This window comes from Daucus carota, chromosome 6 (genome assembly GCF_001625215.2).
Source record: "Daucus carota subsp. sativus chromosome 6, DH1 v3.0, whole genome shotgun sequence".
NCBI classification, from domain to species: Eukaryota; Viridiplantae; Streptophyta; class Magnoliopsida; order Apiales; family Apiaceae; genus Daucus; species Daucus carota.
In genome coordinates this window covers 15,043,528-15,065,683 of record NC_030386.2, presented here as the reverse complement: position 1 = coordinate 15,065,683, position 22,156 = coordinate 15,043,528, and the positions used below count along the sequence as shown (strand labels likewise).

The 22,156-nt window shown below is 35.4% G+C and overlaps 3 protein-coding genes across 5 annotated transcripts; 2 read left to right on the top strand and 1 right to left on the bottom strand.

Moving 5' to 3' along the window:
• The first annotated feature begins 232 nt into the window (after positions 1–232).
• On the top strand, positions 233–7,022 carry LOC108225916 (glycine-rich cell wall structural protein). Its single transcript, XM_017400870.2, has 2 exons — positions 233–489; positions 6,581–7,022. The coding sequence occupies exons 1-2, from the start codon at positions 233–235 to the stop codon at positions 7,020–7,022; spliced, it is 699 nt and encodes a 232-aa protein (XP_017256359.2).
• An 817-nt stretch (positions 7,023–7,839) lies between these two features.
• Positions 7,840–14,682, top strand: LOC108224605 (dihydrolipoyllysine-residue succinyltransferase component of 2-oxoglutarate dehydrogenase complex 2, mitochondrial). 2 transcript variants are annotated; one of them, XM_017399278.2, is made up of 15 exons: positions 7,840–8,026; positions 8,137–8,220; positions 8,406–8,474; positions 8,812–8,872; positions 8,982–9,012; positions 9,904–9,971; positions 10,474–10,548; positions 10,647–10,702; positions 10,784–10,828; positions 10,919–11,209; positions 11,371–11,465; positions 13,263–13,353; positions 13,445–13,555; positions 13,811–14,005; positions 14,157–14,682. In XM_017399278.2, the coding sequence occupies exons 2-15, from the start codon at positions 8,170–8,172 to the stop codon at positions 14,346–14,348; spliced, it is 1,431 nt and encodes a 476-aa protein (XP_017254767.1). In that variant the 5' UTR covers positions 7,840–8,026; positions 8,137–8,169; the 3' UTR covers positions 14,349–14,682. The 2 variants fall into 2 exon arrangements, with proteins under 2 accessions (XP_017254767.1, XP_017254768.1); XM_017399279.2 differs by having other exon boundaries at positions 7,889–8,026; positions 8,124–8,220.
• Positions 14,683–15,785: 1,103 nt separating this feature from the next.
• Positions 15,786–22,090, bottom strand: LOC108192806 (imidazole glycerol phosphate synthase hisHF, chloroplastic). Of its 2 annotated transcripts, none has more exons than XM_064079852.1 (19): positions 21,847–22,090; positions 21,640–21,722; positions 21,410–21,504; positions 20,325–20,428; positions 19,770–19,939; positions 19,515–19,627; positions 19,269–19,326; positions 19,143–19,181; positions 18,972–19,070; positions 18,833–18,895; positions 18,687–18,749; positions 18,517–18,599; positions 18,234–18,342; positions 18,095–18,148; positions 17,785–17,872; positions 17,447–17,484; positions 17,025–17,130; positions 16,438–16,604; positions 15,786–16,210 (listed from the first exon to the last, which is right to left on the bottom strand). In XM_064079852.1, exons 1-19 carry the CDS (start codon positions 22,010–22,012, stop codon positions 16,151–16,153), a joined length of 1,758 nt encoding a protein of 585 aa, XP_063935922.1. In that variant the 5' UTR covers positions 22,013–22,090; the 3' UTR covers positions 15,786–16,150. The 2 variants fall into 2 exon arrangements, with proteins under 2 accessions (XP_063935922.1, XP_063935923.1); XM_064079853.1 differs by having other exon boundaries at positions 21,640–21,719.
• Positions 22,091–22,156: the final 66 nt, after the last annotated feature.

Genomic DNA, 22,156 nt, shown 5'->3' with positions numbered 1-22,156 from the left:
AACAGATACACAGGTTACTATGTTTACTGAGTGCACAGATTTTCAAAATCAATGTATAATATATGAAAACTTTGCTGATCACACTTTCTTTTCTGATCAGGCGGAACTTGGTAGCGTGCAAGTTAATCTGCCATCACAGGCTTCCGGAGGACAATTTGTTCCTCCACTACCTTTAAACCCATCTCAAGGGACATTGGTAGTATATACAGTTACAACTGGAAGAGTGAATCCTATGAGTGAAGAAAGGCAAACACCGAGCGATACACATGCACGTGAGGCTAGTGAAACAGCTTTGAGTGTACGTGAGGTGAGTGCACACACTGACCCTGCTCTGTTTGAGGAACAAATGGCTAAGTTAAGAGCTGAACTAGCCAGAATGATTGCTGAGAATGAAAAGCATAAGGGTGCACAATTGGTGAACCCAGAACAGAAAGCTGAGGAAAGGCCATCCAGTTCTTACAGGGATGAGCTTAAAGAAGAAATTCATGAGTTAGCTGTTGAGATGAGATCTAATCATGAACTTTACATGTCTAAATTTGAGACCATCGACAGCAAACTAGATCAACTCCTCAGAAACTCCAACAAGTCTGATGATCAACCCTCCGGAGAGGATCCCTCAACTTAGGGGGAGAATAGAGAAGACAAAGGTGACAGGGATGATAGAGGCAATAGCTCAAATCAAAGCAACAAGGGGAATACCACTTCTGGATCTGCCCCTGACAAAGAATCTGATAAATCCAAAGGCAAAGAACCGTTACATCAGTCTGACAATGTCTTCAACTCTGATAGTTATGATGACTATCCAAATGATATGGATGATGATGACGTCTTCGATGCTACTTATCGTCAAGCAGAAGAAGAAGGTAAATTTGATGAGGGTTATTTGTTTTAGGATGAAGAACCTATTGACCTAGAGCATGAGGAGAATGTCCAGAAGTTCAAAGCTGAAAATGAAGCTAGGAAGCGTAAGCTTCGAGATTTCCAAAAACTTCTAGAGGACAAGTTGATCACAGAAGAGCAAATCAAGATCGAGAAACAGAAAATCTATGATGCTGCGTGCAAGCAGAATACTCTTGATATTAAAAGGAAAGTCGGAAAAAGCTGGGACATTGCAAAGAGGATATTCAATGGACCTCAAAGGGAACCTTTCAACGACAAAAAGTTTTTATCTCTGATCTATGATCTTCGAGAGGTAAACCCTGACGAGGATGTCTTTATGCATGCCTTTGCTTTGGAATTGAATTATTTGACTGTGGGAGTCAATAACTTGTTAGAAGAATGGGAGCTAATTGTCTATACACAGAGGAATGGTTCTTTCAGACTATCGATCGAATCTTTGAAATCATTCTCTGTATCTGAGCTCTGGGTGCTTCAGAACAAGGTAAAGCGCAGCTCCAACCTGAACGAACTCCTTCGTGACAAATTGCTGGAATGTGCTGAATTCAACAGTCCTCAGGTTGTCAGGAATCCGTACTGTGTAAAGTTCGTTCACAAGGAGATCTTCAGCACTGTCTATCTCAACGAAGAAGCCTTGCCAAAGTATCCCGCTAAGCAACTTGCTCTTGCCTCCACTCTTTTAAGAACCAAGGGCTTCGCTTCTAAAGCTAAGTCTGATGCTGATGATGTGATTCTTGCTTACTGCACTCGAAAGAATGTTGCTCAGTACTTTCGAAGGATGAAAAATGTTACAAAATCTCAGCCATCAGACTTCCGCGAAGACCCTGTGGAATTGGAAGTACTACATCAACTGGCTCTGGCAAGGGAACGAAAGAAGCGTGGTGAATCCACTACATCTGAAGTGCCAACCAGGGAAGAACCATCAACTCATATCCTTCACAATTCTGATATCGAAGAAGGAGAAGTTGATCTTTAGATTCATTAGGGATTTGTAATATATGTTCAATAAGAACATCCTTTTGTAATCTAATGTAATCTTTTTAATTCTGGTCAATGTTTAATTAAATACCAGAAACTTTTTGCTATTTACAATTCATGTTTAATCCTTTGTCTTATCAGTTAGTTGAGTTATCCTCTCGATAATTTGCATGTTATATTAACAAACAAACAAGGGGGAGATTGAAAGGCATATGTTTAGCCTATTTGTAATTAAAGAGGTACCAACTCAACTCTGATAAGAAAGCAAGGTAAATAGCAAGTACTGTTGAAGGATTCCGTACGAAGAACGTCAAGTGATTTATTGAAATTATATGTCTGAAGAATTTCAGGATGCTGCTGCACACCACTGGAAGAAGTTCATTAATATGTTCAAGCCTCAGTGTACAAATAATCTTTTGTAGCACGTCCAGAAGTCCAGAAGGTATAAAGTTTTAATACTTTATTTATTCAGAAGATTCCATACTATTGTTACTAATGAAGAAGAACTACGATCCACGTCTCAAATGTTTATTTGATAAAGAATATTTAATTCAGCTAGATACAGATGAACCAGACAGTACATTTGTGTGTCAGCTACTCAGATTAAGTGTTCTGCATCAACTATAAGTGGCCGTTCAATCTAGACGAAGATCTACAACGTTCGACAAAGCCTGAAGTCTCTGCTGCTTAAGAAATATAATTTTATAAGTATTTATTTAATTATCTCACTAATCAAAATAATTAAATTGGTTGTATAATTTATTTATTAAATTGATTCACCTTCGAATTAATTTAATTTATGAATTTATATAATTAATATAATTAAGTGGGTAATTATCTAATATTTATATAATTATTAAAACTGATTTAATGCATCAAATGACTCGGAATGACATTATATAATGATGTCATACCGTGCCCTGCTACACGACTTTCTCAGATATGACTTGATAAAGTCATTTTAATGCTGATTTAGTGTTTATTTCAATCGGTATGACTTTCTTAATAGAAGTCATACCGTGTGCTGAGTTCAGACTTTATCTGGTATGACTTAATTAAGTCATACCGTGTCCTAATATCAGAAATTCTTTGTTGTGTGTATGACTTGCATGTTTATGACTTAGGAAAGTCATACCGAATGGACTCGTATGGCTTTTGTTGCATATGTCATACCGAATGACATTTGATGGCCAAGTCTGATTAAGTCATACCGAGTTTTTTCAGTATGGCTTTCTCATAAAAAGTCATTCCTTCCCTTTGTTAAGCATGACTTTGTGTTTTAATGTCATTCCTTCTTAGTGTTTGGCATGGCTTTGCTTTGTAATGTCATTCCTAAGCTAGAAAGTCATTCCTTTCTTTGTCATACCTAGATCCATGTGATTTGCCTATAAATATGGCTTCACTTCTTCATTTGTATGTGTTCAAGCATTGTAAAAGCTTTCAAGTTGTTTGTAACTTGCAATTGTTATATCCACAGTTTTCTGTGCTTTGATCACTCGGCTGTTTTAATCACTAAACTAGAATACATCCTGTCGAATTTATTCTACGAACTTTAGTGGACATTAAAACGAACCTTATTAATTATATAACGACTTAAAACATTGTTATATTAATTAATTAAAATCTGATTAACAAGTTTAATTTAAATCAGATTATACCGCCGCGATTTTTAGTGACGATTGTATTCAACCCCCCCCTTCTACAATCGTTTCAGGACCTAACACTCGACATATATACTCTCAACAATATTTATTTATGTACTATGTTATCAGAATTATAGATTTTAGTTTTTTTTTCTTATGGATCTTTGGATACACTACTAATTGAGATTGACTATTTCTTTCAATTCTTTCCAATGGCTTCTAACTCATATAGATGTGTTAAATTATTATTCTACTTTAAACTAAACCTTATGAGTTTGAAGTATAGCTTGTGCTTCTTCTAGTAAAACTAATTTCCATTTAATACATCATATATTTGTACCTTCAGGGGTGCATACTTGCATCTGAATATGCATACATATTAATGTTTTTACAAGTTGTGTTAAAAGCCATAAGTCATTTTGTTTTTAGTTAGGATTATATATCTATATTGTTGTGCAGGTGCGGTGATGATATTATATTCTGGATTGGAAATTTTAATGTGTGTTCCTGAGTATGTATATCCTATTCTCATTGTTGACTACTATTGCATTTATATAAATTAGATCAACCAGGTCACCATGATTCCTTCTTTAGTGCTCTCTTGGAGCCTGGTTGTACTGTATAAGCATAAAATTTACATAGGAAACAAAGATTGAAGATATTTAGGTAAAAAATTTTTTTATCAATACCATGTGATAACAGATCCTTTCATGGATAGATATTTTATGGTATTTGGAAGAATGTAGTATTGATACAGGCTTGTAGTTTGTTTATGCACAAGTTTGACTCCCAAAATGTAGTCTCTGGTTAAGATTCTAGTAAGAAACTTGTTTATATGACCTGTGTATTACTGGATTGTAAAAGAATCTTTAGCTTGTGCTGTACCGAGAATAATAGTACGGGTGATGCATAGCTATTATGTGTAGTTATTGCCGATTTAGGTTCTTTATAATCTGGTTCCAGGTTTTTTCTTTTGCGACAATCTCTCAGATAAACCCCAAAAGAGCTACAAAGGAGAATTAGTAGCTAATCATTTTGGGCTGGATTTGTAAGCATACTCCTATACTGCATACCGCTGTAAGATGGCTCTTGTACTGTAGGTTATACATGGTTGCATTTTTCCCGGCTATTTTTATGCTAGTGTAAACATTGTATTGAATGTTATACATTACAAATCCATTTCAGTGAAATATAGTTTTTGCCTTTTCTACATGTTTCATCTACAAAGTTTTAAATTTAGTTGTAACTTTACGCTTGGTATTGCGATTTTAATGCTAGAAAGAACAATTGTTTCCTCTAGACACAGTTACCTGGGAGGCTTTTAGCGTGAACAAACTGGATGGTGCGAAATATTCAATTAAATTATTTTGCGTTCTATTCGCTCCTGTTTAATTCTTTCTTCATGTCAAAATAATAAATCACCATGGATATTTGTAGGGCCAAAATTGATTATATTTAAAGATAGACTTAAATTGTGTGAATAGACAATTGCACATCTATCTATGTTATTTTGTGCTGGTTCCCTCTTGAAATATTGAGTTCTGCCCATTTGAATACTTGCCTATATATCCGGTTAATAATTTAATTTGTTCTTTCCCTTGTTCAAAGTCCATACACACTTTTAATTTCTTTGGTTCTAATGATTAACCTTGATTTTTTAGATTTATGTTTAGTTTTCTAATAATGTTAATGTTCGACTGGATTGTAGATCCAGATTTATTTTAAGTAGAAATGTGCACACTAAGTGGATAGGTATTCGAGTACTGTTTAGAGGTGTAAACCAAAGGATTTCCTTTGGTTTAGACCTCTACCCTCAATATGTTTACGCTATACCTGTTACTTTTTATTTTTAGTCTTCTTGTTTACTGATCGCTTGTCTTATGTTTTATATAAAATCCTTTACTAATTGGTGAAAATGAAGTCTATTTGATCTTAATTTACTATTTGTATATCACTGAGTATTGATATCATGTGTTTTAATTTCAGGTTGGTCGAGAAAAAAGGTGCTTTTTTATCATACATTAAAGTTTTATTATCTAAATGTTTCCGGTTATCTCGCATGTCCGATGATTAGATGATAAGTTTTCTTGAATAAAAGGAACTCTTTCGTCACTATTTGCCGAATCTGCTTGTGAGATTTATTCTCATTTTCAAAAAAAAGATCGCAAATTAAAGTATAAAAATCATTTCATTCCCTTGGATGAACGCGGCCAAAATGTCTATAAGAGTATAACAAAAATTAGTTTGACTTTATGAATAACTAGCTGATCTGGTCCCGCAAGGAGTCTGAGTTTTCTTGAAAAGCAAAGCTTACCAACTTCAAGGTCTGCAGTATACAGTAAGGGAGAGAAATATGGCCGGTCAAGCCTTTAATTCCTCTGTCCCATACAACAGAAATACACTATACTTCTTCAGTTCTTCCTAAATTACTTTCGTTGACAATATATTGAGAACTTGCTTTGTGAACTTCTCGGAGTTATTTGTTGGTAGTGTCTTTACTCGTGCTGCACCCATGTCTTCATGATATCCTACGTGTTCAATTGATAATTAGGCTGAAATTACTCCTAACAAGTTCCAAAACCAAATCGGAGTTTTACAAAATCTTTTCCATTTAATCTTTGTTTTCAAATTTCTTTTGGGGCACTACGAGTACTCGTAATCATGTAGCACGTACCTAATATTCAGCAAATATCGAACATTCTAGTTCGTGATCTTAACCAAAGTTTAAGATAAGCCACATATAATATCTGGGTCGAGCTTCCCTAGGTATACACTAGTTCAATTTCACTGCTGCTTACAGTTTATGAAAAACAGCGTCCACATTTAAGTGCAATTCAATTCAACTGTCGGTTTCAGTAACTATTTAATGACAAGCTACTTCACTCGATACTCTATGTTGTAGCCGGCTAGTCCAATTCTTCCTATATATACCCCCATCCGCAATCTCCTTCCAAAACAGCAACTAACAGATTACAAGCTTTGTGTTGCATGGCCAAAATGTCCTCCAAAATTTGTTTTGTTTTCGTTATTTATTGTATTGTCGTCTGCACCACAAGTGGCAGGAAGCTCATAGATACCAAAGCACTCGAGGAAGAGAAAAACTTGTTTCCGTTTCCGAACTTCGGGACAGGAGTCCAGGGCGGCGCTCAGTCCGGCTTTGGTGGCAATCTCGGTGGTCTGGGGGGGAACATGGGTGGGGCCACGAGCGGCGGTCTGGGTATGGGCTCATCCGGGGGCCTCTTAGGCGGGTCGGGTTCGCTTAGCAGCAGTACAAGCGGGGGTGTTGGCATGGGCTCATCTGGTGGGGGTGGGAGCCCCTTTGGGGCCTTTGGTGATCCTAGCGGCACGGGTGGCTCGGTTGGCGGCGCGGTGAGTGGGAGTCTGGGAATGGGATCGAGCTTCGGAGGAGACAGTAGTGGACCGGGTGGAGGGGGAGGTTTCGGGTTCGGGCCTTATGGTGGGCAGATGGGGAGTGGATTTGGTGGACAGAATGGTCAGCCTTAGAGGATGTTTATGACTTCACTTGGTCTGTTTCTTAATATAAGATCAAGTTTGTATTGATTTTGTATTTGAAGTGGATCGGTGCTGAGAGACTGTGGCATGTATATGTATCTACTAGGTGGTTAAATAAGTAGTGTGCATGCAGCTGTTTGCTTGCATGTCATGTAGTTGATGAATGATGAGTGTGTTTTCTCTTGCTTTGACGTTGAGTTGAGTTATGTTTGATGTTTGCTTTGTTGTATTGTTGTGTCAAATATCTATCAAGTGTTTTAGAATTTCTCACTGAAATTTGAATCTTCTCTCTATGCCGTTGCCATGAACTTATATATCAACTCCAGTAGATCGACTAATAGTGCTGACTGACTGCTTGCCCCAAGAAGCCATAGACAGAAATATAAAGGAAAATGCTCGAAATAGGTATTTACAAAATAATCTTTCCATGAAAACATTCAAATTATACATCATCAACGACTTTAGATCCCGAATTATACACAGTTTAATTATGATCATTTCAAAAAATAATTCATAATATTTTATTATTAAAGAAATAATTATTATATTTAATAAATTATAAACATAAAAAGTTTTATTCAATTATACAAACTAAAATTATTTTTCACCCATGAATAACCTTCTCATTAACAAACAATAAACACCGGTAAACCAAACCTCCTCGTAATTCAAACGGGGACGGAGTTAAAATTGGGCTAACAAAGAAAGCCCAATAACTTATTTACCTTGAAGACTACTACTCCATACTACTGAATACTTGGCCCAAAGTATAATTTGCAGAATTTTGGAAAGTGTCAACATCGAGTTGCACATGTTTCGACGTCGTTTTTCCACAGACTTGGCGGCCTCGCTTTCAACAAAAAACACGTGACTTACTAGCTCCAAAGAATAATAAGATGCCTGGCGTTAGCGTAGTGCTTACAGAAGAATAAACACCGCATTTGGAGATCTTCACTTTATTTAGAACCCTAAATTTTTTATTCCGACTCACTCAGGTCAGAACGATGATGCATCTCTCTCATTTATTATTTTTTATTTCAATTTCTTCATCATCTTAAAAAAATTTCCCTATTTAAATTATTTTAAAAATAGCTTGTTCGTTCAGATTGATTGTACGTATAGATCAAGCAAGCCAACGATGTTCGCTGTTACAAGGCGAAAACTCGCTTCTGGCGCCTCCTCTGCATTGGTACAACACTCGATTCTACATTCCTTTTTTTTTTATTTAATTATTTGATTTTAAGTATTTATCGATTTGTTGAATTTTTAACGGATAAATATTAATCTGTATGTCTGTTTATATGCTGATACATGTTTGTGTACGATTGTAATTTAAGAGGTGATATGAATGTTGATTTTTGCTGTTTTGTGTAGGTTTGTCGGAATTCGTTTCGTTCGGTGCTAAACACTACTAGAGTGGGTAACTCTGCACTAGGAGAAGAGGTTGTTGCATATTTGTTTCAGTTTATGCTGCTTAGTTTTTTATATCTCGATTGTTTCGTATTTCACCAATATTTGTGTGTTTTGAGTAATTGTTTTGTATCTCGCCAATATGTGAACTGATCTTCCTCAGGTTTATAGTCTTGATTTTTGATTACTTGTAATGTGTAGCGACTCACAGCATGTTTAATTTATTTTGCGAGTCTTTTTATAGTTTAGTATCAGTTCAAAAAGACACTAGAAGATTTGATTCATATATATTAACTATACACATTTTGTAATTGTTTTAAGGCTTACGTATAAAAACTCCTGATGAGTTGGTATATAATTATTTGAACAGGTATTATCTCTGCCAAGAAGGCTTAGCAATGCTCACTTTTATTCTCACCTCATTATTAGTGGTAAATTCAGCCACATTTATCCTTTATTTATGGTGCTGCAGCTAAAACTACATGTAACATGGCTTTATATATCTTTCATTAATACTTCAAATCTTTCTCATTGACACAGGCCGCAGCACATTTATTTTGAGGCCAGCAAGGTTAGTGTGAAAGTACCTTCAAGAAAAATTGAATTCCAACTCTTACTTCTCTTATATATATATTAACAGTTAGCTGTACTGGCTTTTGTTTGGAATATATGTTTTCGTTAGCCTTGGTATAAACTTCCCATATTGTAATTTACTACTTGAACTTAGAGATAGCTGTCCAGTATGACTTGGGGAAACTGTAAATGTTGAAAATGATATCTCTTGATTAACATAACTACATTTTTACTTTTGTCTTTATAGTCTGTAACTAGTCATTTGTGAAGATATTAAACTTTTATGCGCTGGTATGATTATTAGCATTTTGGGATATAAAAGTGCAATGTGGAAATGAAAGTGAGAATGAAGTACTGGGCTGGTAACGTTTAGACAGTAGCGCAAAGTCTAAACTAGCAATGGAGTGGATAACTTGTGTGGTCATTCTATACCTCCTCATACCAAAGTTGAGAACACGAGCAATAAGCCAATAACATAACTTAAAAACTGTATGTGTCTTCAAATAGTTAAGTTAAATATGGTTGTTTGTCTGGTAGAAGAAGATTTTGCTATTGATGTTGCTTGACTATTCCAAATGGTAGTTCAACAAACAAGGAATGGAGTCCCTTATAAGATTATGTTTGTAGGAAAAAAAAATGCTTCAATCATGCATGCTTATGATGAGATACAGTGAAATGTGTACATGCAATATGGAGAAAGTGTAGGAAAGATAAATCAGAAAATTGGACAACAGCTATCTATTAGGACAGTGGTCCTGTATGTATATCCTCGCTTAATAATTCCCTTATGTTTTTGATGAAATTGATCCAATATAATCCATATGTCGTAATCATTTAAAAAGCAAAGTGAAAATGATCCATTTAAAGTTCTCCGCAATTTGCTTTGCAGGGAAGTGGTGGGAAGTCTTCAGCCATTCAACATACAAACATCAAGGATGAAGTTCTCTTCTGACAGTGGTGTGATATACAGATTTTATATCTATTTTTCTTTCCATATTTTGGTCCCATGTCACAATCATGATCCGCAGGCCGCAGCTAAATTTTTAGTAAAATATATGTTGTCCCTGTAACATATTAGTAAATAATACAGGGAGATTAAGTGTCTACTTCTCCAATAATGCTGCAAGTCTACATATATTGTTGGTACATCATTCATCGACTTGGGTTAGTTTGTGGTTATTTGTATGTCTGTTAACCAGACTAAGGTACTCGTTATGGTGGTTAATGCAATTGTGGGTGGGTGCCAAATGTACTAGTTTATGGTTTACGTTGATCAGCTGATTTTTATATAAGTTTGATGGTGTTAATAATTGATGTTTATAAACAACATGCACTTGGTATAGCTTTCTACACGCCAATTTACTTGGTATCTATCTCATTGTTCTGTATCTTAAAGTTTGTAAAACTTTATGTGGTGTCATCATCCTCATCTTGTAAACATATGTGTATCTTGATGAAGGTGATCTGGTTGATGCTGTTGTTCCTTTCATGGGTGAATCAATAAGTGATGGTACACTGGCAACATTTCTGAAACGTATGTCTTCATCGTTGACTAGTAATGTTCAATAAAGTCTAATTGTCAATTAAAGTTTTGAGTTCATGGTTGTTTTGCCTCTATTCTATTTGGAGCAGAGCCTGGTGATAAAGTAGATGTTGACGAGCCAATTGCGCAAGTAGAGACAGATAAGGTATCATTCAGAGGTGGGAATCCTGTAAAACTGAAGTTTCTTTTAAGAGTATTACCACTTCGATTTTTTACTTTCCATCAGGTGACTATTGATGTTGCTAGTCCTGAAGCTGGTGTTATCCAAAAGGTACACCTATATAGGCTGGAATATTTGATTATGCGTTTCTTCTTCCACCACTTTGAATTAGTGGATCTAAAGCCATATGCATGCCTATAGTTTGTAGCCAAGGAAGGGGATACTGTGGAACCAGGTACCAAGATTGCTGTTATATCGAAGTCGGGCGAAGGTGTTGCTTCATCTAAGAAAACATCTGACGAAGCTTCTTCTCAGCCTCCTTCCACTGAACGTAAAATTGAGAGTCCTAAAGCTGAAGCCGCTACACAGGTGGAGAAGCCTGAGGAAACAACTCCACCACCACCTCCTCCAGAGAAGCCAAAGGCGACAACTCCACCACCTTCCAGAACCTCTTCAGAACCCCAGCTTCCTCCAAAAGAAAGGGAGAGACGGGTGAGTTGTTTCTTTGTTGTTGGTATACTACATACTACTAACAATTGATTGATATTAATCTTGCAAAAATAAGGGGCTATCAGGTTGCTTTAGACTCACTCGTGTTTTTTTTTTTAATCACCATTCTCACTTTCTCAGCATGTTTGCTGTTATGATCGTAGGTTCCGATGACAAGACTGAGAAAACGAGTTGCTTCACGTTTGAAAGATTCTCAGAACACATTCGCGTTGTTGACTACTTTCAACGAAGTTGATATGTGAGTTGATGTTCTTTATTGGTATGCACTAATTTAGTTGAAATAATTGGTATAAGCAATGTCCATCAGATTTCCCTTAAATTTGGCCTGTGAGAGGCAGAGAGGCTCGATTCATAATTTGTACATATTGATAGGACTTAAGTTCAGTGTTTACATCATGAATTACTTGTCGTGTCACCATCTGAGCCCAATTTTCCATTTGGCTTGAAATTTTATGTGCTGTCCCACTTAAGTTCAGACTGGGTTTACTAGTGAGAAGCAAAAAACAAATAAATCACTTGCTAGCATCGACCTCCCTTTTCTTCCTTTGGACGAACCTGTAAGCTATGGTTTACTAACTGTTTTCATTCATCATTCTAAATTGACTGAATAGTGATGTTGTGTTTAGTTGGGATGATTAAAAACATGATGGAATGGAATGGAATTTGTGCCATATATTAGGTAAATATTCGAAGTTGTATTTTATTATTTTTTTCATTCCAGTTCTATCAATCTAAACTAGAGCGCAAGTCTCTGATTTAAGAAGGAATACTCCATTTTCCATCATACTCAATTCTTTCATAAATCTCATTGTAAAAGTTTTATACTCACCTTAAAAAATTTTCACCCTCCCGCCCTCTTTCCTTGTTTCCCTTTGTTTCGTTATTTGCATTCGGTTCCATTCCATGCTCTCCAACCAAAGACAGAATGAGGCTTCTTTGCATCAATCAATAGAAACCTATCAAAATCAATTGAGGATTTTCTTCTCTTATTCAGTCTTGCGGAGGAAGCCAAAGCCCCGCCTTCTTAGAGCTTGATTAGTTTGTTCTCTTCCCTATCCTTGCCACCTCTTGTCATCTGTCCCTTTTTTTCCTGATGCGTCTCACCAGGACTAGTGCGTAAAGTAGTATGTTATGAGTTCCAAATTTGTTATTTTCTAATGTATATTAAGTAATGAATATATGTTAATACATCTGATTAATGCATACATTTTGGAATTTGCATTCATTGATGTTGTTTCTTCTCATGCATGAACTAATTAATTAACTTTCCTTTTCTTTCTTTTTTTACATGAACTTATCAATATTGACACTTATATGAACATATATTTGAATTATTTCGACGGTATACATATTGAACTGTGAATTAATATTTGTTTATGGGATAAATTATTCTTCAAATTAATCCCTATAAATATTATAAAATAATGGATCCTAAAGGATCCTAGTGATTTAAGATCACTGTTTTGTGTGTCAATTCCAACAACAATCCCTATTTCCATTCCTCATTATTTTTAAAATAATAAATTTGAGCGTAAAGAGAAATAGTGTGGACAAAAAAAAAATGTAAGAATTATAAAATTGTGGGGGCCAAGAGTGTAGAAGTGGAGGAAAATAAATTTTTTATTTCAAAAAATGAAACGGGGAACGGCTAGTGGTTACCTAAAAATAGGACATGGCTAGAGATTTTGAGAATGTCCTAGTGATTCAGGGAATCGCTAGGATATTGTTGGAGCTGCATATCATGTCATATTCCCTATATTTGAGCTTAGGAGCTCATTTAGGGAAGTTGTTGGACTTGCTCTTAGTCAATTGTTGTTTAGTGATAGCTTATTTTTCTGTAGGAAATAGAGTAGGGAGTAATCGCAACCCATTAGCAGAAACTACAGGTGGCAAGGTTCAACCACAAGACCTCCAAGGAGAATTTCTATTCACCAATTACTTGAACACACAAGTGTTTTGGATGTTTGTATCATAACTCATGTGGATCACTGATGGTTGCTTATAACTAATGTTTTTAGTCTGTTAATTGTTGCAGGACAAATTTAATGAAACTCCGTTCGGATTACAAAGATGCATTTTTTGAGAAGCATGGAGTGAAGCTAGGTTTTATGTCAGGATTTGTAAAAGTATGTTGGTGTTAGATTCTAGTGATCATAAACAACTTATTCTCTTTTCAGTTTTCTGCACAATTGATCTAATTTCTTTTTCTGATTTCAGGCAGCTGTGAGCGGACTCCAAAATCAGCCGGTTATCAATGCAGTTATTGACGGAGATGATATCATATACAGAGACTATGTTGATATCAGTATTGCTGTTGGTACTCCTAAGGCAAGCTTATTTTTGTTCCCCTCACATTTTGCAGATTAAAGAAAATATTAAGAAATAATTAGTTACTTCACATGATACTGGCCTGTGATCATGTCCTGTCTAATAATTATTCCAACTTGTATGACACATTGGGGCATATCTCTATGTATTGGGTATTCCTATCTTGTGACATTTTCAATTTAATTACAATATGTATTTAGTATCCCTGTTTTTTTGACACTTTTGATTTTTAAGTAATTTATATTTTGTTGTCAGGGTCTTGTTGTTCCAGTTGTTCGAAATGCTGATAGGATGAATTTTGCTGAGATAGAGAAGGAGATAAATAATCTTGCCAAAAAGGCTGTGGCTGGATCTATATCAATGGACGACATGGCTGGGGGTTCATTTACAATATCGAATGGAGGTGTTTATGGAAGCCTTTTGAGTACACCCATCATCAATCCCCCTCAGGTTGACTCCTTTTTTCTTCTTTTTATCCCCCTTTCTACCTTTACCACTCTTTGTTTACTCTCAACGATGAAATTGGTATCTGAATCTGAATATCATGCTTTACCTTTTTATTTAACTCTTCCTTTCTCCTCTGTATATATGACTATTACAGTCTGCGATCCTTGGTATGCACTCTATCGTAAACCGTCCAATGGTTGTCGGAGGTAACATTGTTGCGAGGCCTATGATGTACATAGCGCTGACATATGATCATAGGCTGATTGATGGCAGGGAGGCAGTGTACTTCCTCAGACGAATTAAGGATGTGGTTGAGGATCCAAGGAGGTTGCTTCTGGATATATAAATAGAAATGACCAAACCGTTTATCGCGGACTTGATTACATAATCCTGCACGAAATATAGAGTACAATAAATTTTGGAAAGATTTTTTTTAGGGAGCAGCAGAATGCTTAAACGAATCCAATCCCGGCGACTTTTTACAATATAAAAATGAGAGGATATGTATCATTGGAGTTTTCTTTGAACAAAGACCATTTTTTGGCTTGTTCTTTCATAGAGGGCAGTATGCCATTAATGCAACAAATAAATTAAAGAATCTTTCGCTCGCTTCAAACTATTTTGGAACAGTAATATGTAGAAAGTTTATATTAAAGTTTCAGTTTTTTCCTGTGGGATAATTTTTTTGTCAGTCATATCTCTCTTATACTGTTATAAACATTTTAATACAGCTAAATAGGAACTATGACTTAGATTTGCTTACTGAGTGGAAATTTTAAGTTGGTATAATGGTATCTGATTGAGTTATGATATATGAGTTATCTTTTCTATCGGAGACTTAGAGTCTGCCTTCTCGCAGATGTGCAAGAAAAGTTTATCACCTGATCGAATTTACAGAACTGTTGCATAACTAATGTTTAAAAATTATTAAATCATCAATCCAAAATTACAATACTGATATGTAAATTAAAACCTGAAAAATCAAACAATCACGTTAAATTATCGTTTAAAAGTAACTGATTCAACCATCATATCATCACCATACTTCACCACCAGTGGCGAAGTTATCACGTGATTCTTACCAGTCCTAAATTCCTAATTCATATATATTTTAGCTAAAGATGAAAATTTCTATTACCAGCGAAAAAACAAATAGAAAAGTTAATAAAATTAAAAATAGATAGATTCTTCTTCATTTGTTAATTTATTATCTACAATCATGAATTACAAGAAAGGAGATCGAGAGTGTAAATTAACAACACATGAAATATATAAATAGATCTAAGTAATAATTCAAAATCCTAATTCCAATTCCAATTCCAATTCAAAACTCACAAATACATACCTCCGCTCGAAACGCTACTCTCCTCTTATCTGAATTGCACATTTTCACTGCTCTGCTCTTATTGTCCATGAAAACATAATCTTCCGGAAGGATATGAAAACATAATCTTACGAAAGGACAATGATTTTTCTTTGTTTTTACGGAAAACTTTACTTCCGTAGACGCAGTTGATGAATTCTTTGTTTCGACGGAAAACATGCCTTCTGTAAACACAATTGATGAAACATCATAAGTGATAGGAGACCGGAGACATGAGTTACAAAAAATATTATTATAATAATAACAATAATATTAAATCATATAAATTATTTATTTGAATGAGAACTCCAAAAAAGTTTTATATATTGACTTCACACTTTAAATTATTTTTAAATTTCAGGTCGGTTAATTGCTTATTTCTCAACTTAAAATTCTGCAAATGATCTCTAAACTCCATGCTTTGGCAAAATGCATATAACAAATTAACAATATGAAATGACAGAAGTTTTGTGTTTCTTCAGCTGTACCTCAGGTGATGAAAGTAAGCAATATATAGAAAGTTACATCTCATAACATTGTTACAGGGTGTGTATCTGTATCAAAATTCAGATGGAGATGAGTCTTCAATTCTCAAATTCCATCGGGCTTTGCTGATTAAATCTATACTGTCAGACCAAGATGAAATTCAAACTTCATTCTCCAGGTGTCTTTAGGCCAGGGGGGGCATTCCCTTAACTCATAATGATGAGAATGTCACTCCTTGGGGACTCGAACAAAAAGCTGGTCGAGTTTTTCTCAAAATCATGACTGTCCTCTAATCATAATTATGTTCGCACTTCAATCCCTTCTTTTAACAGATGTTCTTTAACAGCCTGTACAGGCACCTGTAATAAATAATTGGTTGCACATAAATCAGAATACAAATAGATAAATTATTTAAATCTGAAGAACACGTTTTATTTGAATGTGAAAATTAACATTGGATTTCATCATTTAATTTATCACAGCACCTAAGCACCGAGATCATCCTGTATAAAATCTTAAATCTAAACAAGCCTGTTGCAAGCTCGAACTAATGAGAAGAATCAAATCATCACTTTAGCATACATACCTCCTTGCGATGAAATATACCAGCAGCAAGAGCTGCTGAGGCATTTGTCTGGTTAAAAACCTCAGAAAAGTGTTCAACGGCTCCAGCACCACTACTTGCAACCACAGGAATATTCACAGCATCGGAAATCAACTTTACAAGATCTATATCAAAGCCTTTACCCTGACCTATACAGACAATAGATTGAAAGTAAGCTAAACGCTTTAGTATAAAAAAACTGTTAGATTATTCAATTTTTTCTGGACAAGTGTTATCAATAACAACACTATAAAAAGTCCAATGTGCTGGAGTAAGTGCTCCCAAGACCACTGCGGAGTAAAAACCAACCCAAAAGACAAGATTTTACAACAAAGGACCACTTTTCATTTAAGCTTTTGTGATTTTCTGACGCATGGCATGCAAAACCACCTCAGCTATGATAAAGCAGCAGAGGCACCTCAAATGTAGAATAAACAAGTATATACCATGCATATATGCATTCACTACACTAATAATCAAATTAAATCTCACTTCTCTTGGAGTTAAGGTTTTAATATGATAAAAGTAAAATACTTCAACCGTTGTCTAAAAACAAGATGAATAATTACCATCACAGTCGATGCAATTTAGCAATATTTCTCCTGCTCCCAACTCCTCGACAGCTCTAGCTAGCTCATAAGCACCAATTTGGCGACCCTCTCTACCACCATTCACCTTAATCACGGCCAAAACAACCAATTTAGCTTTTGAAGCAACAGAGAAAGCAGAGAGTAGAAGGTGACAAAAATAAACATAAAGACGCAACTAAAATGTCTTATGAACGTATATTGCAATGCAAGAAGTAAAGAGTTCAAATTTATAATTGCTGCTTTATATATGTACTTTGCCCCTCATCTCTTGTCAAGCATGAATCATATCAGTAAAAAATAATAAGCTTTATAGTTGTCTGCTGTCATTTCAAAATTCATTTGACAGTGCGAAATTGATGCAATCTTGCTGGTTACAAACAGTAGGGTATAGAAAAACTTACCGTACACTGGTACCATGCATATTCTTCACCATTTGGACCTAAAACAATTATGAAGCTGCAGTCAGACAGAAAGATAACAAGAGCACATCATCAACCTGTTCGATCCCCCCACCCCCGTTTTGAGTTGAACAGCTACATACGTACATAAGAGCTTACGAGTATAATAGTCCTCCATAAGAGGCATCAACTCAAAGGCTAGCTGTGTGAGAGTTTGATTAGCCAAAAACAAAATAAACTATCAATTCAGTTTAATGTCGAAGTGTCAATAGATTCTCCCCCAATTAGTTGTACAAAAGACCACACAAACTTTAGTTTAAAGAAAACTATGCGACAGTTACCTGGGTTTTTCACTCTGACGGCCTTAAACGCTGAATCATCAGGATGCACCAAATACACCCTACGAGGATCAATGCTTACAACCACAGCCTGCAACATACATATCAACCAACTAATTCTATAGCTTATGCTAAATTGGACATCTATACTAAAACATGCAAACCAGCTGCTGCTTCTGAACAAGCACGACTGGTTAGTAATTATTAAAGGAAGAGTGGGCGGGGAGTGGGGAGGACAACATGATGCACAAAATATTCATATAAAAGAAACATCAAACTTCCATTAAAAATGAATCATAGTGAGAGAACTCACTTGATTCCCATACACCCTGGATATTTGTTCTAAGCTGCTCTTTCCAGTTTTCACCTACAATAGTAGAGGAGGTAACAATACATACAAATATAGACTTTTGTAATATATAGATTTATCATTAAAATAAAGTGACGCGTACTCCAGTCTTTAAATATTCTTCTGCAGCGTAAACAGCATCGCTCCCAATTGAAATCTTATCAGCACCAGATCTAAAATACTCAGAGGCAACCTCTAAACTAGAATAGTGCCTAAAGAAAGAGTTTTTCAGCCATAAATATCCACCAAAGAGAAACAATTACATGATACTAGTCCCGGAGTTAAAACTTGGGGCTTTTTTTAAAACAAATTCTTGTGTGGATATCCTATATGAAAAATTGATATGATGAAGTAATACTTTACATTGTAGGAAAATTAACTAGTACCTGCCATTTGCATCGGTGAAATCTCTAATCCCCCCGCCAACTGTTAATGGTACAAAAACATTTTCCGATGTATACCTTAATACCTAACAGCCAACAAAATTTCAACATACTATAACAGTAATTACAAAGAAGCACTAATAGAAGACTTTTTATTTGAAATGATGACAAACCTGCAACATTGGCAAATCCCCAAGAGGAAAGTCACGGAAACCGGTGATATTCAAAAAACTAACCTGAAATGAATTGTGAAGCTTGAATCCAAAGTATCGCTAATTTAATCACCTAAACAAATTTGTTTCTATATATTGAGGAATACCTCATCAGCTCCGTCTTTATAATATTGTCCAGCTAGTTCGACTGGCTTCCCAAGGTTTCGCACCTAAAGAAACAGGAAATATGAGCAAGCAATACCACAACAAATTACATTCTTCTAGGATAAGACATTATTTTTATACCTCATTCTCCTTTGTGTGTTCCCTTACATCATATTGGTCTCCTTTTGTTACAACAAGATCACCATTATCATTTGCCCGTACATCAAGACATGCAATTACCTGAGAAAGTAATAAGACATCACTAGAGATGCTCCAAAGATGACGGCTTCGCACACAAATTTACTAACATACCCTCTTCGCAAGTTTTGAAGCCTTCCTTTTAGCTAGCTTCTGTCTTCATATGAAGTTGAATATTGTTATTACACGGTTTTACATAAAAAAAACTAAATTTTCAGTTGTTATAAGGTGCAGTGATACCTTTGTCGTGCTAGATTCAGGATATAGGAACCTTTTTAGTATTGAAAGTCCGACATCTGAAATTTGCATAGATGAAAGAATGAATATGTTAGGTCATTTATGCTAGCAGTAGATATAGATCACATATCCCTAAGAAAGTCCTGGATGAACTTCTACATATAATTTTTACTAGCTAAGTGCATCATCAACATGCCACTTTTATATGATGAAACGCAAAAGAGGACAAGAAGTTTTGATGACTTTCCTCCGCTCTTCTCTGGGTGAAACTGAACAGCATGCACATTCCCCCTTCTGATAGAAGCTATGAAATTGTCGCCATAGTGGCAAGTAGATGAAATCCAATCTTTATTTTCTTCAGACTATAAAAATGTAGACAAACTTGGGTTTGAAATTTTTAAAGCTCAAAAGTTAATAGGAAATAATTGATTAGCAAAAAAAAACATAGATAGAATTGGAAAATTGTGTCATAGAAGGATATCAGGAACAGATATATAAACATACCGGCATCGCACGATAAGAGTGAACAAAATATACATGACGATCTCCAATATCATCTAGAATGTTGGTTTCTTTAGCTATTTGCAAAGCATTCCACCCAATATGAGGTACTCTGCAGCCACTAGATGAGTCAAAACGTCCAACCACACCAGGAATCAAACCAAGACCTTTCACTGAGAAACATGGGGTTTAAATCAAGCATACAAACCTACGAATAAAATCCTGATAATAGATTTGTGCATCTAGATTATGTGATAACTGAAAGTGTCAGACAGTAGATGATAATCTATGAAACTGCATTTTCACCTTTGTAAATAACTTTGCTAGAAATGCCTATTAAAATGTAAAAGAAAAAAGGACATTATATTTCAGTTTCCCATTTCTCCTAACCAATTGCCCAATTCACAAAGCAGAGGAGCTAGTTCTACCTTTAGCTAAATTCACAAACCACTGCCTATAAACTTTGTCAACACAGATATTGGGACAAACACCAAAGAAACTTGAGGCAGAAACGATTCAAATAAGTTATACCTTGAATGATAAACATAAAAAATTTACCTGTTCCTTTCTCCTCACTTGACTCAAAGAGTAGCTGCAACCCAAGACAAATTCCTAAGAAGGGTCGATCATTCTCAATGTAAGAGCAAAGTGCTTCGGTCATCCTACAAAAACATTGGTCAACTGAACTTTAATTAAGGCGAGGTTAACTTTTTATTGCATCTGTAGAATAGTATAAGTATTACCAGAAACACATTAGATTGGGACAATATGGCACAAGCAAAAAAATAAATCGAAATGTCCAACATCAGGAGTTAAATTTTTGTTCATAATATAAATAATTCAAATTGTTGAATCAAATGTACTGACTACTGAGTTCTTCCCTCCCCTGTCTCTATATAACAGAAGATGCACAAAGAGTTACCTACTACATAGAAGAGTATAAGTTGTGTTCACTTGGATGGAATGGAATGAATTTCGTACTCTAACATTGGGTTCATTAGAGAAAATGTCTATAATTTTCATTCCTTCAATCATTCCTTTCCTATTATTTTAACTAGAATTCTAACCCACATATTTTGGAAGGAATGCTCATTCCATTTCAACATCATGTTTCCTTACAATCTTTATCAAAATAAATTTAAACTCATTCATATTTAGTCACTACTCATACTTTCTTCTTTCTCCATAAAATTTTTATATAATTTCTCATTTCATTCTCCCTTCATTTCATTCCATCCAGGTGAACACAACCTAAGATGTGAAACTCCACAATTCCTCCATAAAAGGTATATTTGAAGTCAATTACTCAACACTGCGTAATATGTGTGTGTGTAATTTGACTGCCAAGTCCAAATTTAACAAACTATTCATAGAATTTAAACTCCTTAAAGACTGTATAATAGAAAATGGACACAAAAATAAAATCTTATGATTTACGTGTTTTTTTTTTTTTTTTTGCTAAATAAGATTTACGTGTTTTAAAATGCATATACTAAAAAGCAAACAGAATTGGTCCTCAGTCCTCACTAACCAGATTCTAAACAATTCATATGAGTATCATCTATATATTCTGTTAAAAAACAAATTCAGACCATAATTCTCAGGCAAAAAAAAAACGATGCTCAAGTGTTGATAAAACACACCCATTTTGATTAATAAAATCCATTGCAGCAGCAAATGCCCCAACACCAGGAAACACAAGGCGTTCTGCATTCAAAATATCTTCCGGTGATTCCACCTGCAAGAAACACATTCCAAATGTAAGTCCTCCACTATCTCTAAAAACCAAATGCTAAACATATACATTCGCGCAATGTAAAAACAACTGTTCTATAAGTAAATATCAGTGGAATACGATAGGGCACGGGTTTACGTCTTTGATAGAGAAGCCGAGTGAGTGAATGGCATTACGAACACTCCGAACATTGCCAGCACCGTAATCAAGCAAACTCACTACTGCACAATACCAGTACACACTCAACAATTATGTATATAAGTGAATTAGGCATTCATTTCAACAACTTTTGTTAAATTGATATATAATTAGGCATCTACTTGATAAAAAAAAGAGTAGAATTACCGGAAGAATTGGAAGAGGCGGAAGCACGAATAGAGAAGCTTCTGGAAGACTTGGAGTTGAGAGATGGCTTGTGGCAGCGGAAGAGTTGAGAATCCGGTGAATAATTGGCGGCGGCGGCGAGGAATTGCGGTGGCGGAGAGGAACAACGCAGCATTGCGGACTCCATTTTAGCAGCCGCCTCTTTGAGTTTCAACAATCTGTCAGTTCTGTTTTCGTCAGTCTGTCTAAAGTCTAAACTAGCAACAGAAAACTTTAGCTACATATATACCTACAATCAGATGAAAACCAATCAGACGGAAACAAGTGTGTA